The 14,914-nt window shown below is 43.4% G+C and overlaps 1 protein-coding gene across 1 annotated transcript in view; it reads left to right on the forward strand.

Moving 5' to 3' along the window:
* Positions 1-6,710: 6,710 nt before the first annotated feature.
* Positions 6,711-14,914, forward strand: part of LOC138351034 (phosphatidylinositol phosphatase PTPRQ-like) — a 51,454-nt gene continuing 43,250 nt past the window's right edge. The window contains exons 1-2 of the mRNA XM_069302550.1: positions 6,711-6,841; positions 14,034-14,070. Of these exons, the coding sequence (XP_069158651.1) occupies positions 6,764-6,841; positions 14,034-14,070 (115 nt within the window). The 5' untranslated portion in view covers positions 6,711-6,763. The remainder of the gene's footprint in view (positions 6,842-14,033; positions 14,071-14,914) is intronic.

Below are 14,914 nucleotides of genomic sequence, written 5' to 3' on the forward strand. Positions count from 1 at the left end.
AACCCTACCTAACCTAACCTAACCTATCTTTATAGGTTAGGTTAGGTTAGGTAGCCGAAAACGTTAGGTTAGGTTAGGTTAGGTAGGTTAGGTTGTCGAAAAAACATTAATTCATGAAAACTAGGCTTATTAGGCAAATCGGGCCTTGCATAGTAGGCTGAGAAGTGAGTTCTGGCTACTAGGTACGACATATATATATATATATATATATATATATATATATATATATATATATATATATATATATATATATATATATATATATATATATATATATATATATTATATATATATATATATATATATATATATATATATATATATGTCGTACCTAGTAGCCAGAACTCACTTCTCAGCCTACTATTCAAGGCCCGATTTGCCTAATAAGCCAAGTTTTCCTGAATTAATATATTTACTATAATTGTTTTCTTATGAAATGATAAAGCTACCCTTTTCACTATGTATGAGGTCAATTTTTTTGTATTGGAGTTAAAATTAACGTAGATATATGACCGAACCTAACCAACCCTACCTAACCTAACCTAACCTATATTTATAGGTAAGGTTAGGTTAGGTAGCCAAAAAAAGCTAGGTTAGGTTAGGGTAGGTAGGTTAGGTAGACGAAAAAACATTAATTCATGAAAACTTGGCTTATTAGGCAAATCGGGCCTTGCATAGTAGGCTGAGAAGTGAGTTCTGGCTACTAGGTACGACATATATATGCGAACAAGCCTGAATGGTCCCCAGGACATATGCAACTGAAAACTCACACCCCAGAAGTGACTCGAACCCATACTCCCAGAAGCAACGCAACTGGTATGTACAAGACGCCTTAATCCACTTGACCATCACGACCGGACAAAATGAGGTGATAGCCGAGGCTATATGAACCACCCCACCGCCGGCACTCGGATAGTTATCTTGGGTAAAATGCTATGCCCAAGATAACTATCCGAGTGCCGGCGGTGGGGTGGTTCATATAGCCTCGGCTATCACCTCATTTTGTCCGGTCGTGATGGTCAAGTGGATTAAGGCGTCTTGTACATACCAGTTGCGTTGCTTCTGGGAGTATGGGTTCGAGTCACTTCTGGGGTGTGAGTTTTCAGTTATATATATATATATATATATATATATATATATATATATATATATATATATATATATATATATATATATATATATATATATATATATATATATATGTCGTACCTAGTAGCCAGAACGCAGTTCTCGGCCTACTATCCAAGGCCCGATTTGCCTAATAAGCCAAGTTTTCCTGAATTAATATATTTTCTCAATTTTTTTTCTTATGAAATGATAAAGCTACCCATTTCATTATGTATGAGGTAATTTTTTTTTTATTGGAGTTAAAATTAACGTAGATATATGACCGAACTTAACCAACCCTACCTAACCTAACCTAACCTATCTTTATAGGTTAGGTTAGGTTAGGTAGCCGAAAAAGTTAGGTTAGGTTAGGTTAGGTAGGTTAGGTTGCCGAAAAACAATTAATTCATGAAAACTTGGCTTATTAGGCAAATCGGGCCTTGCATAGTAGGCTGAGAAGTGCGTTCTGGCTACTAGGTACGACATATATATATATATATATATATATATATATATATATATATATATATATATATATATATATATATATATATATATATATATATACATATATATATCCCTGCATGTTTAATTTTTAGACGTTTAAGTGTTGAGCTTATTTTTATTTTATTAACACATTAAATAAAAATTACGGTAATTACCAGCTATCAACAAAATGAATGATGAACTTTTGTTGAGCTAATTATAGGTAATTCCACACATAATACATTGTCATTCATTATATGTTTACAAATCCACTTCGATAAAATCATAAGGACAAATGGAGGTACCTTTGACAATCTGCCGGCTTCCTGTCCTCACTGACGTCACTAGAGCTATAGTGGCGAAGCTATAGAGCTTCAGGTAAATTCAGGTCAATTCAACAATGCGTAATTAATGACGGTGAATACAGCAGTTAATAAATATTCTACTGTACTGTATTCAGGATACAGACACTTGGGATTACAGTGATTACTGTACTGTGATCCTTGATGGACTGTATCTAAGATTAGTTTATGTTAGATAAACCGACACTGGAAGAGCCCCCCCCCCTCCCCCCCTCCCCCCCTCCCACCTCCCCCCCTCCCCCCACTCCCCCCTCCCACCTCCCCCCCCCACCCTCCCCCCCTCCCCCCCCCCCAACCTTCCACCCCCCCCCCCAAACCACCTCCAGACACCTGAACTAGCAAACACTTGAGTCAGGCCGCTCCTGCTGACCATCTCCAAATTCAGTGTTGTTGTTAGTAGCCAGTGCTACTCGGAACAAGTTCCAAGTAGCACAGGCTATGGTGAGCCCGTAACTTACCTGGCACAGGAGCGGGGCAAGAAACACGGGCTATGGTTAGCCTCTTGAGCTTCAGTGGTATCCCAGCTTGTTTATCTTATAGCACGTCGTGGTCCAGGGGTAAGGTGCGGGGCTGGCTGTGTCCTTGACCGCTGGTTCGAGTCTTCTCAAAGCCCCCGAATTGATTTTCTCCTCATGAATATTATCATGAGTGACAAAATCAGTAGGATACACGAGGAGGATTTGAACGCACACACTGACTACTCCCAAGCACACGCATTAGACCACTTCACCATGACATGGTCCAAAGAAATGATTGGGCTTCAGTGGAAGCCTCAGAACCCCCTAGAGGATTCGGCTGAATCCCAGGTTCCAATGCTTTTGACCATGTCGTCGTGTAGGGGTCTAAGGCGTGTTTTTGGGAGTTCCTAGTGGGTAGGTTCGAATCCTCTTCACGGCTCCTACTGATTTTCTCATTGATACATCACCTTAGTGTGATTTCATTGTGCATTATGAATATTATCAAGAATATTGCTAAGACACAATATACAAAACATTGTGTTCATGTTAATGTACAGATTCAAGTAAGAATTTTGAGCTCTATCCCGGTTCTAACGTTGATAGGATAATTATGAGGAGAAAATGCTAAGCCAGTGTGACTATATAGCACTTAGAAGTGACGTGAGAACAAGGAGCAGGTATATAAGGAAGATGAGCTTGAATATGAGGATAAGGAGCTTAAATATGAGGATAAAGAACTGGGATATAAGAACAAGGAGCTGAGATCAGAGTGAAGGAACGCTGCCCAATCACAATCACATCCTACGAGGATCGAACGCCGACCCGACAAGATCCAAGGGCCTTGTTCCACCACCCAGTTCAAGTGGTTGGGTATTTATAGCATTGAGAATAATCGGGAAGTTGTGCAGACTTCGTTCAATGTTGACATGCAGAACAGTTCCGTTTCTCATTGGTAGAGTCCGTAATGTAGCGCATTATTTGCAGTTGTCACTGAAGGCAGGACACAAACACCGTGACTCTTTACACACAGAAATCACAATAGCGTGATGCATCAAATGAACAAATCCACAAGGACCGTGATGAGGATTCGAACCTACGTCCGAGAGCATCCCAGACGCTGCCTTAATCGACTGAGCTACGACATGGTATCAGAATTGCAACCAGAAATTCTACTGAATTTACTTGGTTCCTGCAGCCTCTCCGCGAGACAAACCAGGATTTTACACAATTCCCCCATGCACTTTGTTCACAAGGGCTCTGCCGGGAGCTACAGGAACCTCTTTCTAAGCACTCTTGGAAGAACTTTGACACTCAGACGACGTCTGATTCCTGCTGGGGGAATTGACCTGTGAGATTTATATATATTTAATTTATATGAATTTAATTATTTTAAAATTATTATTAAAATTTATATTTTACGTTAATTTATATTTTTCGGTTGTAAACTGTTTGTTGTTTGAAGTGGACTGTATTTCTTAAAATTCCCACAATATGTAAAATTATTTACATATTTAAACTTTCAATAAAAAATTATTGATTAGTAAATGTTCACTACAGTATTAGACTACATAGGTAACTTGAACTAACCACAGCTTATCTTTATCTGTATGGTAATGGGCCTAGTCAACCAGTTATGAACAAGGATGAACACGCCAGTCGATAACTCCTCGTGGGTGACTGGCCTCAACTCGTGTACTCATGCCAGGTAACTAGTTAATAATCTTCTTCCTCGTCAATGACACCTGTCAAAGAACACTCAGAAATAATAGCAGTAATCCTAATATGACACCTTTATCAGGGGAAATAAAGTATATTGATTATAAGATAATGACCAAGGAATATTTACCTCGGTTTTGTCGCTGTCTTGTGTCCTAACCGGAAAATATCCTAAATCTAAATATTAAAGACCTCTAATGAGCTTAGATAATTTTGGAATCGGAAGGGACACTACCCTTATTGTAGACGTAGTAGGAGCTGATACCGGGAGCACTATTAATCCCGGTCCAAGGGAGCTAGATTTCTATCTAGATTTCAAATCTATAGGAGCTAGATTGGCCTCCAGTGACTCTTGTGTTAAATTAATGGCTGCCTACTCCCTCTGCCCGCATCCCTTGTTCTACGGATGCGTTTTATCCAAGTGGATAGAGGGCCCACATTTACTGTATTTTGGTACTAATAATTAAGTTGATTCAAGTGAAATGCTTTTATGATGTTTACAGTCCAAAGACTGCTGTATTTGCTGTATTAAGAATATTCCCAACAGATGTAGCTAGTGAATTTAATACCGACGTGGCAATGATATCCCCCGTTTTCTATGAGATGAAAATTCCACTGCTTTCTTCTATGAGTTAATTTATTAGCAGAATCCAGTAGCAATATTATCTGCCTATTGAATTGAATATTAGTAAATAGTGTCGTGTTTTTCGACACCTGCTCCGGTGTAAGGTTGTGTGAAAAAAAAACAAAATTACGGCGGATACACCTTTTGTGAAAATCGATACACCTTTTCTGTATCGATTTTTACCTATTGGGTGATGATACTGCCATTCAGCGTGCCTCTTCAGCACGCTGAATGCTGAAGACGCCCTCTCAGTAGTGAGAGGGCGTCTGGAGTCAGTGTAGGAGAGACGAGGCGGGTGCTGGGGGCCAGTGGCCGCAGGGTGGGGTAGACTTCTGCCCTCTGCTACATCACAGGTCCCTTTAAGACGGCACTGTCTATCTATCCAAGGAGACTTGAGTTAAGAGGAGGTCCAGCGCGACGAACCTGTCGATAGGCTGCAATTTTCTTCAACTTCCAAAAATGGCCAACAGGTGGTGTTGTCGTCGACAGGTGGCGTGACCGACAGGTGGTGTTGTCGTCGACAGGTGGCGTGACCGACAGGTGGTGTTGTCGTCGACAGGGGGCGTGACCGACAGGTGGTGCTGTCGTCGACAGGTGACGTGACCGACAGGTGGTGTTGTCGTCGACAGGTGGCGTGACCGACAGGTGGTGTTGTCGTCGACAGGTGACGTGACCGACAGGTGGTGTTGTCGTCGACAGGTGGCGTGACCGACAGGTGGTGTTGTCGTCGACAGGTGACGTGACCGACAGGTGGTGTTGTCGTCGACAGGTGACGTGACCGACAGGTGGTGTTGTCGACAGGTGGCGTGACCGACAGGGGTGTGTGTGTGTTTGCCCCTAAACAGGAGCCAGTGAAGTAACACCATGATTGGGCAGTCATGGATCCCTAGGGATACAACAGGTCACAGACCCTGCTCGTCCTCATGAGGTAGAGTGCACGCCACGTACACCTTGTCCACAGACAATAACAATAACGAGCGAGATCAGTGTCATCTACACTGAAACATACTGACCCTTGTAGTCTTTAGCTCCAGCGAGAACCCTTAGCCCCGTCATTGCTCATTTTATCTGCCCGAAACGCTGCGCGTACTAGTGGCTTTACAGGATTGTAATTACTATATTATGTATCCTCATAATCCCAATGTACCTTCTTGTATGTATATAAATAAATAAATAAATAAAATCTCTGGGTAACACTCGCTAGAGTTCCTCACACCAGGCGTGAGCACTGAGCAGCACAGTACACCACTTAGCGTGTGTGGTCGTCACACCTGGCGTGAGCACTGAGCAGCACAGTACACCACTTAGCGTGTGTGGTCGTCACACCAGGCGTGAGCACTGAACAGCACAGTACACCACTTAGCGTGTGTGGTCGTCACACCTGGCGTGAGCACTGAGCAGCACAGTACACCACTTAGCGTGTGTGGTCGTCACACCTGGCGTGAGCACTGAGCAGCACAGTACACCACTTAGCGTGTGTGGTCGTCACACCAGGCGTGAGCACTGAGCAGCACAGTACACCACTTAGCGTGTGTGGTCGTCACACCTGGCGTGAGCACTGAGCAGCACAGTACACCACTTAGTGTGTGTGGTCGTCACACCAGGCGTGAGCACTGAGCAGCACAGTACACCACTTAGTGTGCATGTTCTTCACACCAGGCATGAGCACTGAGCAGCACAGTACACTATTCACTGCACGTTTCTTTACCCCCCAATTAATGAGATGAACAATATGAACTAGGTCGGCACAGCTGTCCTTGAAGGATTGTCCAATATAATTAATTCCAATAAATGTTTCAAAGTGAAGATAAGAAACTGAGATTGTTCAGTTCGTCAACTTAATCTTCTTACAAGAGATTTGATTTATTAAATTCCGATTTTTCAATTCAGGTTACAACGGCAGCCTCTGAGGCAGATATCCTGGGTACTTCATGGTGAGATATGATAGCCGGACAACGATAGCAGCGTCAGCCAGTCACTGACAGTCTTCCACCACTGGCAACGTCAGCATGTTGTCCCGGTCTGTGTTTCTGCTGCTCGGTGTTCTGCTGATGACTGCTGCCACTCAGGATAGCGAGGAACAGCAGGTAGGTCACGCTAGACTGCTGCCACTCAGGATAGCGAGGAACAGCAGGTAGGTCACGCTAGACTGCTGCCACTCAGGATAGCGATGAACAGCGAGTAGGTCACGCTAGGCTGCTGCCACTCAGGATAGCGAGGAACAGCGAGTAGGTCACGCTAGACTGCTGCCACTCAGGATAGCGAGGAACAGCAGGTAGGTCACGCTAGATGCTGCCACTCAGGATAGCGAGGAACAGCAGGTAGGTCACGCTAGACTGCTGCCACTCAGGATAGCGAGGAACAGCAGGTAGGTCACGCTAGACTGATGCCACTCAGGATAGCGAGGAACAGCAGGTAGGTCACGCTAGACTGATGCCACTCAGGATAGCGAGGAACAGCAGGTAGGTCACGCTAGACTGCTGCCACTCAGGATAGCGAGGAACAGCGAGTAGGTCACGCTAGACTGATGCCACTCAGGATAGCGAGGAACAGCGAGTAGGTCACGCTAGACTGCTGCCACTCGGGATAGCGAGGAACAGCAGGTAGGTCACTGTAGGCTGCTGCCACTCGGGATAGTGAGGAACAGCATGTAGGTCACGCTAGACTGCTGCCACTCGGGATAGCGAGGAACAGCGAGCAGGTCACGCTGCCTCTCTTGATCAATTCGTCCTCTTACAAATAAGGTCACTTTTCGCTCATATGCGTAATAAGGCTAAAAAAAGAACGTACTTTAAAATAGAAGAGGCTCACGAAAGTGATGTATTATCTCGTTTTCTGTTTTGGATCCTCTGGCTTAGGCCGTTAGATTAGCATAGGAAATTTTCAGTTAATAGTTTTCATGACGTTTTGAAATGTTAGGGAGAATATCTTGCCCTCTTAATCTACCAGATGACCCTGAACTTGCAGTTTTGGAAAAAAAACATCCAGAATTTTGTTTTAAATTATTTTTTAATTTTCAAATTACGGCCTTTTTCGACCGTAGCGCTTACGAGGGTAGAGCGATGCAATTTGTATGAGGACGAGTGGTTTATCACAGTGGCGTCTGAGCGGAGCAGGAGACGAGGTGCCCTCATGGGAGATGGTCGGTGTTAGGGAGGTCGTCGGGGGAAATGGTCGGTGTTAGGGAGGTCGTCGGGGGAAATGGTCGGTGTTAGGGAGGTCGTCGGGAGAAATGGTCGGTGTTACGGGGGTCGTCGGGAAATGGTCGGTGTTATGGAGGTCGTTGGGGGAAATGGTCGGTGTTATGGAGGTCGTCGGGAAATGGTCGGTGTTATGGAGGTCGTCGGGGGAAATGGTCGGTGTTATGGAGGTCGTCGGGGGAAATGGTCGGTGTTATGGAGGTCGTTGGGGGAAATGGTCGGTGTTATGGAGGTCGTCGGGAAATGGTCGGTGTTAGGGAGGTCGTCGGGGGAAATGGTCGGTGTTAGGGAGGTCGTCGGGGGAAATGGTCGGTGTTAGGGAGGTCGTCGGGGGAAATGGTCGGTGTTATGGAGGTCGTCGGGGGAAATGGTCGGTGTTAGGGAGGTCGTCGGGGAAATGGTCGGTGTTATGGAGGTCGTCGGGGGAAATGGTCGGTGTTATGGAGGTCGTCGGGGGAAATGGTCGGTGTTAGGGAGGTCGTCGGGGGAAATGGTCGGTGTTAGGGAGGTCGTCGGGGGAAATGGTCGGTGTTATGGAGGTCGTCGGGAAATGGTCGGTGTTATGGAGGTCGTCGGGGGAAATGGTCGGTGTTATGGAGGTCGTCGGGGGAAATGGTCGGTGTTAGGGAGGTCGTCGGGGGAAATGGTCAGTGTTAGGGAGGTCGTCGGGGGAAACGGTCGGTGTTATGGAGGTCGTCGGGAGAAATGGTCGGTGTTACGGGGGTCGTTGGGGGAAATGGTCGATGTTATGGAGGTCGTTGGGGGAAATGGTCGGTGTTACGGGGGTCGTCGGGGGAAACGGTCGGTGTTATGGAGGTCGTCGGGGGAAATGGTCGGTGTTAGGGAGGTCGTTGGGGGAAATGGTCGGTGTTAGGGAGGTCGTTGGGGGAAATGATCGGTGTTAGGGAGGTCGTCGGGGGAAACGGTCGGTGTTATGGAGGTCGTTGGGGGAAATGGTCGGTGTTATGGAGGTCGTCGGGAAATGGTCGGTGTTATGGAGGTCGTCGGGGGAAATGGTCGGTGTTATGGAGGTCGTCGGGGGAAATGGTCGGTGTTAGGGAGGTCGTCGGGGGAAATGGTCGGTGTTAGGGAGGTCGTCGGGGGAAACGGTCGGTGTTATGGAGGTCGTCGGGAGAAATGGTCGGTGTTACGGGGGTCGTTGGGGGAAATGGTCGGTGTTATGGAGGTCGTTGGGGGAAATGGTCGGTGTTACGGGGGTCGTCGGGGGAAACGGTCGGTGTTATGGAGGTCGTCGGGGGAAATGGTCGGTGTTAGGGAGGTCGTTGGGGGAAATGGTCGGTGTTAGGGAGGTCGTTGGGGGAAATGATCGGTGTTAGGGAGGTCGTCGGGAGAAATGGTTGGAGTTACGGGGGTCGTCGGGAAATGGTCGGTGTTAGGGAGGTCGTCGGGGGAAATGGTCGGTGTTACGGGGGTCGTCGGGGGAAATGGTCGGTGTTAGGGAGGTCGTCGGGGGAAACGGTCGGTGTTATGGAGGTCGTCGGGAGAAACGGTCGGTGTTATGGAGGTCGTCAGGGGAAATGGTCGGTGTTATGGAGGTCGTCGGGGGAAATGGTCGGTGTTATGGAGGTCGTCGGGGGAAACGGTCGGTGTTATGGAGGTCGTTGGGGGAAATGGTCGGTGTTATGGAGGTCGTCGGGGGAAATGGTCGGTGTTATGGAGGTCGTCGGGGGAAATGGTCGGTGTTATGGAGGTCGTCGGGGGAAATGGTCGGTGTTAGGGAGGTCGTCGGGGGAAATGGTCGGTGTTAGGGAGGTCGTCGGGAAACATTAGTTATAAACATACCGAAGAAGAAGAGGCTATTACCCGTAATTATAGGTAAGCAAGAAACTAAGTGAGTCCTGTGTATCACCCTACACCCTGTGACTGTATCACCCTACACCCTGTGACTGTATCACCCTACACCCTGTGACTGTATCTCCCTACACCCTGTGACTGTATCTCCCTACACCCTGTGACTGTATCTCCCTACACCCTGTGACTGTATCACCCTACACCCTGTGACTGTATCTCCCTACACCCTGTGACTGTATCTCCCTACACCCTGTGACTGTATCTCCCTACACCCTGTGACTGTATCTCCCTACACCCTGTGACTGTATCTCCCTACACCCTGTGACTGTATCACCCTACACCCTGTGACTGTATCACCCTACACCCTGTGACTGTATCTCCCTACACCCTGTGACTGTATCTCCCTACACCCTGTGACTGTATCTCCCTACACCCTGTGACTGTATCTCCCTACACCCTGTGACTGTATCACCCTACACCCTGTGACTGTATCTCCCTACACCCTGTGACTGTATCTCCCTACACCCTGTGACTGTATCTCCCTACACCCTGTGACTGTATCTCCCTACACCCTGTGACTGTATCTCCCTACACCCTGTGACTGTATCTCCCTACACCCTGTGACTGTATCTCCCTACACCCTGTGACTGTATCACCCTACACCCTGTGACTGTATCTCACTACACACCGTGACTGTATTCTTACAGAATTATTAATGTTCTTAGAGCTTCCCATAAAAGCAATCGCCATATATAAATGGAATATAAACCCTTTTCTATTAAATACTCGTTACATAACATTAAGAATTTAATTCTCAGTGCCACTGATATTTTCTCTGAACGTTATCAAAATAATAAATATTTTTTCTTATACATTACCCAGTGAATATAATCAGAGATAACACGACACTTTATCTTATCTCAGAGAAAGGTAAAAGTGTCTTGAAAAAGTCATTTAACTGACCCATTTGACAATGAGTGTCTGCTGTTCGTTCATATACAGAATATATATATATATATATATATATATATATATATATATATATATATATATATATATATATATATATATATATATATATAAAGACTGCACAATAACATTCTGTAGTCATTAATATCAAGGCTATAACTCGGTACGAATCACTATTTAAGAATTGGTTAACCAAGAACAGTTTCTGCCACAAGAGGTAGTATCGTAATTTACTTTACTTCCGTATTCTTTCCCAGAACAGTAGTAAAGAACAAATCCGTAGTAAAGAGTTTTTCGGTCAAACAGGAAAAAAATATTTAGCACAGAACCACATAAATATATCAGCAAGATAAGATAAGAATGAAGGGTTTTGTTTGGATATCTCTCATACTCTGGTCGTGATACTGGTAAACAAAAATTCTAAACTCATGTGTCATTTCTAAAGACAGAATAATAGATTCTAGAATTCTTTCTAATCAGTTCAACTAATTGGAACGATAGGTTGTGCAGGTCGAGGAAAAGTAATCCTTTACCCTATCGAGTAATAAGAGCATGCAAAGTTGCAACAGTGCATTCATTGTTGTCGTAGTATTGGGTTAGATCATACGAGTCTCATTGGTCAAAACACCACACACTAGTTTATATAAATCTCAGCCATTTAAAGGAAGATATAATGACACAGTGAATACAAATTAATACCTGGAAGATTAGTGAACAAGGGTGATGCCTCTATTTTTGTGCCTAAGAGATTATTGATCTTTTATGTAAGTAATATGTGATAATTTTACATATTGGCTTTTGACTCCTGAGGCGGAGGACGTGGCGTCCCACACAAGATGTTTCTTCTGGTGGGGTCCAGGCTAAGGTTTTTTTGTGTGTAGCCAGATGTGGGTGGGGGTCATATAGCCATCGTGTATGAATACACTCTGGCTTCCTGTCCCCGACACAGTGAAATATCGTATTATTAATAACTAGTGATGATATACTGTGGGAATATTGTAATACTGAAAATATTGATTTAGAACTCAATAACCTCATACAACTGATGAATAACCCCATACAACTGATGAATAACCTCACACAACTGATGAATAACCCCATACAACTGATGAATAACCTCACACAGCTGATGAATAACCTCATACAACTAATGAATAACCCCACACAACTGATGAATAACCCCATACAACTGATGAATAACCCCATACAACTGATGAATAACACCATACAACTGATGAATAACCTCACACAACTGATGAATAACCCCACACAACTGATGAATAACCTCACACAACTGATGAATAACCCCATACAACTGATGAATAACCTCACACAACTGATGAATAACCACATACAACTGATGAATAACCCCATACAACTAATGAATAACCTCACACAACTGATGAATAACCTCACACAACTGATGAATAACCCCATACAACAGATGAATAACCCCATACAACTAATGAATAACCTCACACAACTGATGAATAACCTCACACAACTGATGAATAACCTCACACAACTGATGAATAACCTCACACAACTGATGAATAACCCCATACAACTGATGAATAACCCCATACAACTAATGAATAACCTCACACAACTGATGAATAACCTCACACAACTGATGAATAACCTCACACAACTGATGAATAACCTCACACAACTGATGAATAACCTCACACAACTGATGAATAACCTCACACAACTGATGAATAACCTCACACAACTGATGAATAACCTCACACAACTGATGAATAACCTCACACAACTGATGAATAACCTCACACAACTGATGAATAACCTCATACAACTGATGAATAACCTCACACAACTAATGAATAACCTCACACAACTGATGAATAACCTCACACAACTGATGAATAACCTCACACAACTGATGAATAACCTCACACAACTGATGAATAACCTCACACAGCTAATGAATAACCTCACACAGCTAATGAATAACCTCACACAACTGATGAATAACCCCATACAACTGATGAATAACCCCATACAACTGATGAATAACTTCACACAACTGATGAATAACCCCATACAACTGATGAATAACCTCACACAACTGATGAATAACCTCACACAACTGATGAATAACCTCACACAGCTAATGAATAACCTCACACAACTGATGAATAACCCCATACAACTGATGAATAACCCCATACAACTGATGAATAACCTCACACAACTGATGAATAACCCCATACAACTGATGAATAACCCCATACAACTGATGAATAACCTCACACAACTGATGAATAACCCCATACAACTGATGAATAACCTCACACAACTGATGAATAACCTCACACAACTGATGAATAACCCCATATAACTGATGAATAACCCCATACAACTGATGAATAACCTCACACAACTGATGAATAACCCCATACAACTGATGAATAACCCCATACAACTGATGAATAACCTCACACAACTGATGAATAACCCTCAGACAACTGATGAATAACCTCACACAACTGATGAATAACCCCATACAACTGATGAATAACCTCACACAACTGATGAATAACCCTCAGACAACTGATGAATAACCCCATACAACTGATGAATAACCTCACACAACTGATGAATAACCCCATACAACTGATGAATAACCCCATACAACTGATGAATAACTTCACACAACTGATGAATAACCCCATACAACTGATGAATAACCCCATACAACTGATGAATAACCTCACACAACTGATGAATAACCCCATACAACTGATGAATAACCTCACACAACTGATGAATAACCCTCAGACAACTGATGAATAACCTCACACAACTGATGAATAACCCCATACAACTGATGAATAACCTCACACAACTGATGAATAACCCCATACAACTGATGAATAACCTCACACAACTGATGAATAACCCTCAGACAACTGATGAATAACCTCACACAACTGATGAATAACCTCACACAACTGATGAATAACCTCACACAACTAATTAACGTCCTCAACCAACTTTAGTTTCGTGTACTGTAATATTATATAAATGTATAAGTAATTTGAAACTTTTCCTCGTAAGTTTCTAGTACCTGAAGCAGATATATTATAATCACTTAATAATTAAAATACTTTAATAATTAATAATTAACACGTAAAAGCAGAAAATAAAATATGTAATTATCTCACACAACTCTACATATCAACATATATATCAATACTCTTCAATTATCCAGCTCTCTTATAACTTCTATGGTGTTAAAAATCTCAAATTTATTTTCTGTTGTCTCTTTCAGAAAGAAGAAGAAGAAATATACTTCAGCGTTGCCGCAAGTGAGTAATCTGAGGCCTATAGTTCCTTGGTGATCTGTGGTCGTCACACGGCGGAATATCCGGTCCCTGGTCCTAGCATGTGGGCTACAGCTAAGATAGTCATTACCAGTGTAGACAGTCATCTTAAAGACCGACTTTGACAAGTTGTTACACTTGTCTAAGTCGGTCTTGCCTAAGTCGGTCTTGTCTAAGTCGGTCTTTTCTAAGTCGGTCTTGTCTAAGTCGGTCTTGTCTAAGTCCGTCTTGCCTAAGTCAGTCTTGTCTAAGTCCGTCTTGCCTAAGTCGGTCTTGTCCAAGACTTGTCTAAGACTTGACTAAGATTTGCCCATCATGGAACAATGTTCCATGTTGGGCAAATCTCAATGCATACCAGTGTAAAGTATTTCACAGTGGCAACACAAATCTACAATTCGACTGCAACATCTTAGAGGAACCATTAAGTATATTATGTGATGGTAGATGGAGTGGTACACAGTGAACAAAACTACCAAAATGAGTCCATATACAACGGCGCTTAAACTATATATAAACTAACTGAATGTACGAGGAATGACTTACACAGTAAGTCTTCCACAGTGAAGATCCGAATACATTGTCTCCAACATCAAAAGACTAAAAGGATATCAGTGCAAATAATTCAGATTATCAACAACGTAATGTTAGCCCAGTAAAGCATTTGAACACTACACAGCCAACTGACACTTGCACAAATACCTTTAATATTACACAGCAGAATACCATTCAGACAAGTTGCAAACATGTGGAAGAATCAACAAGTGATATCATTCACAGATACCGTGAATTAATTAAAAAGTTATCAATATCATGGCCACCTGGACTCGCA

This window comes from Procambarus clarkii, chromosome 48 (assembly GCF_040958095.1).
Source record: "Procambarus clarkii isolate CNS0578487 chromosome 48, FALCON_Pclarkii_2.0, whole genome shotgun sequence".
Classification (NCBI taxonomy): domain Eukaryota; kingdom Metazoa; phylum Arthropoda; class Malacostraca; order Decapoda; family Cambaridae; genus Procambarus; species Procambarus clarkii.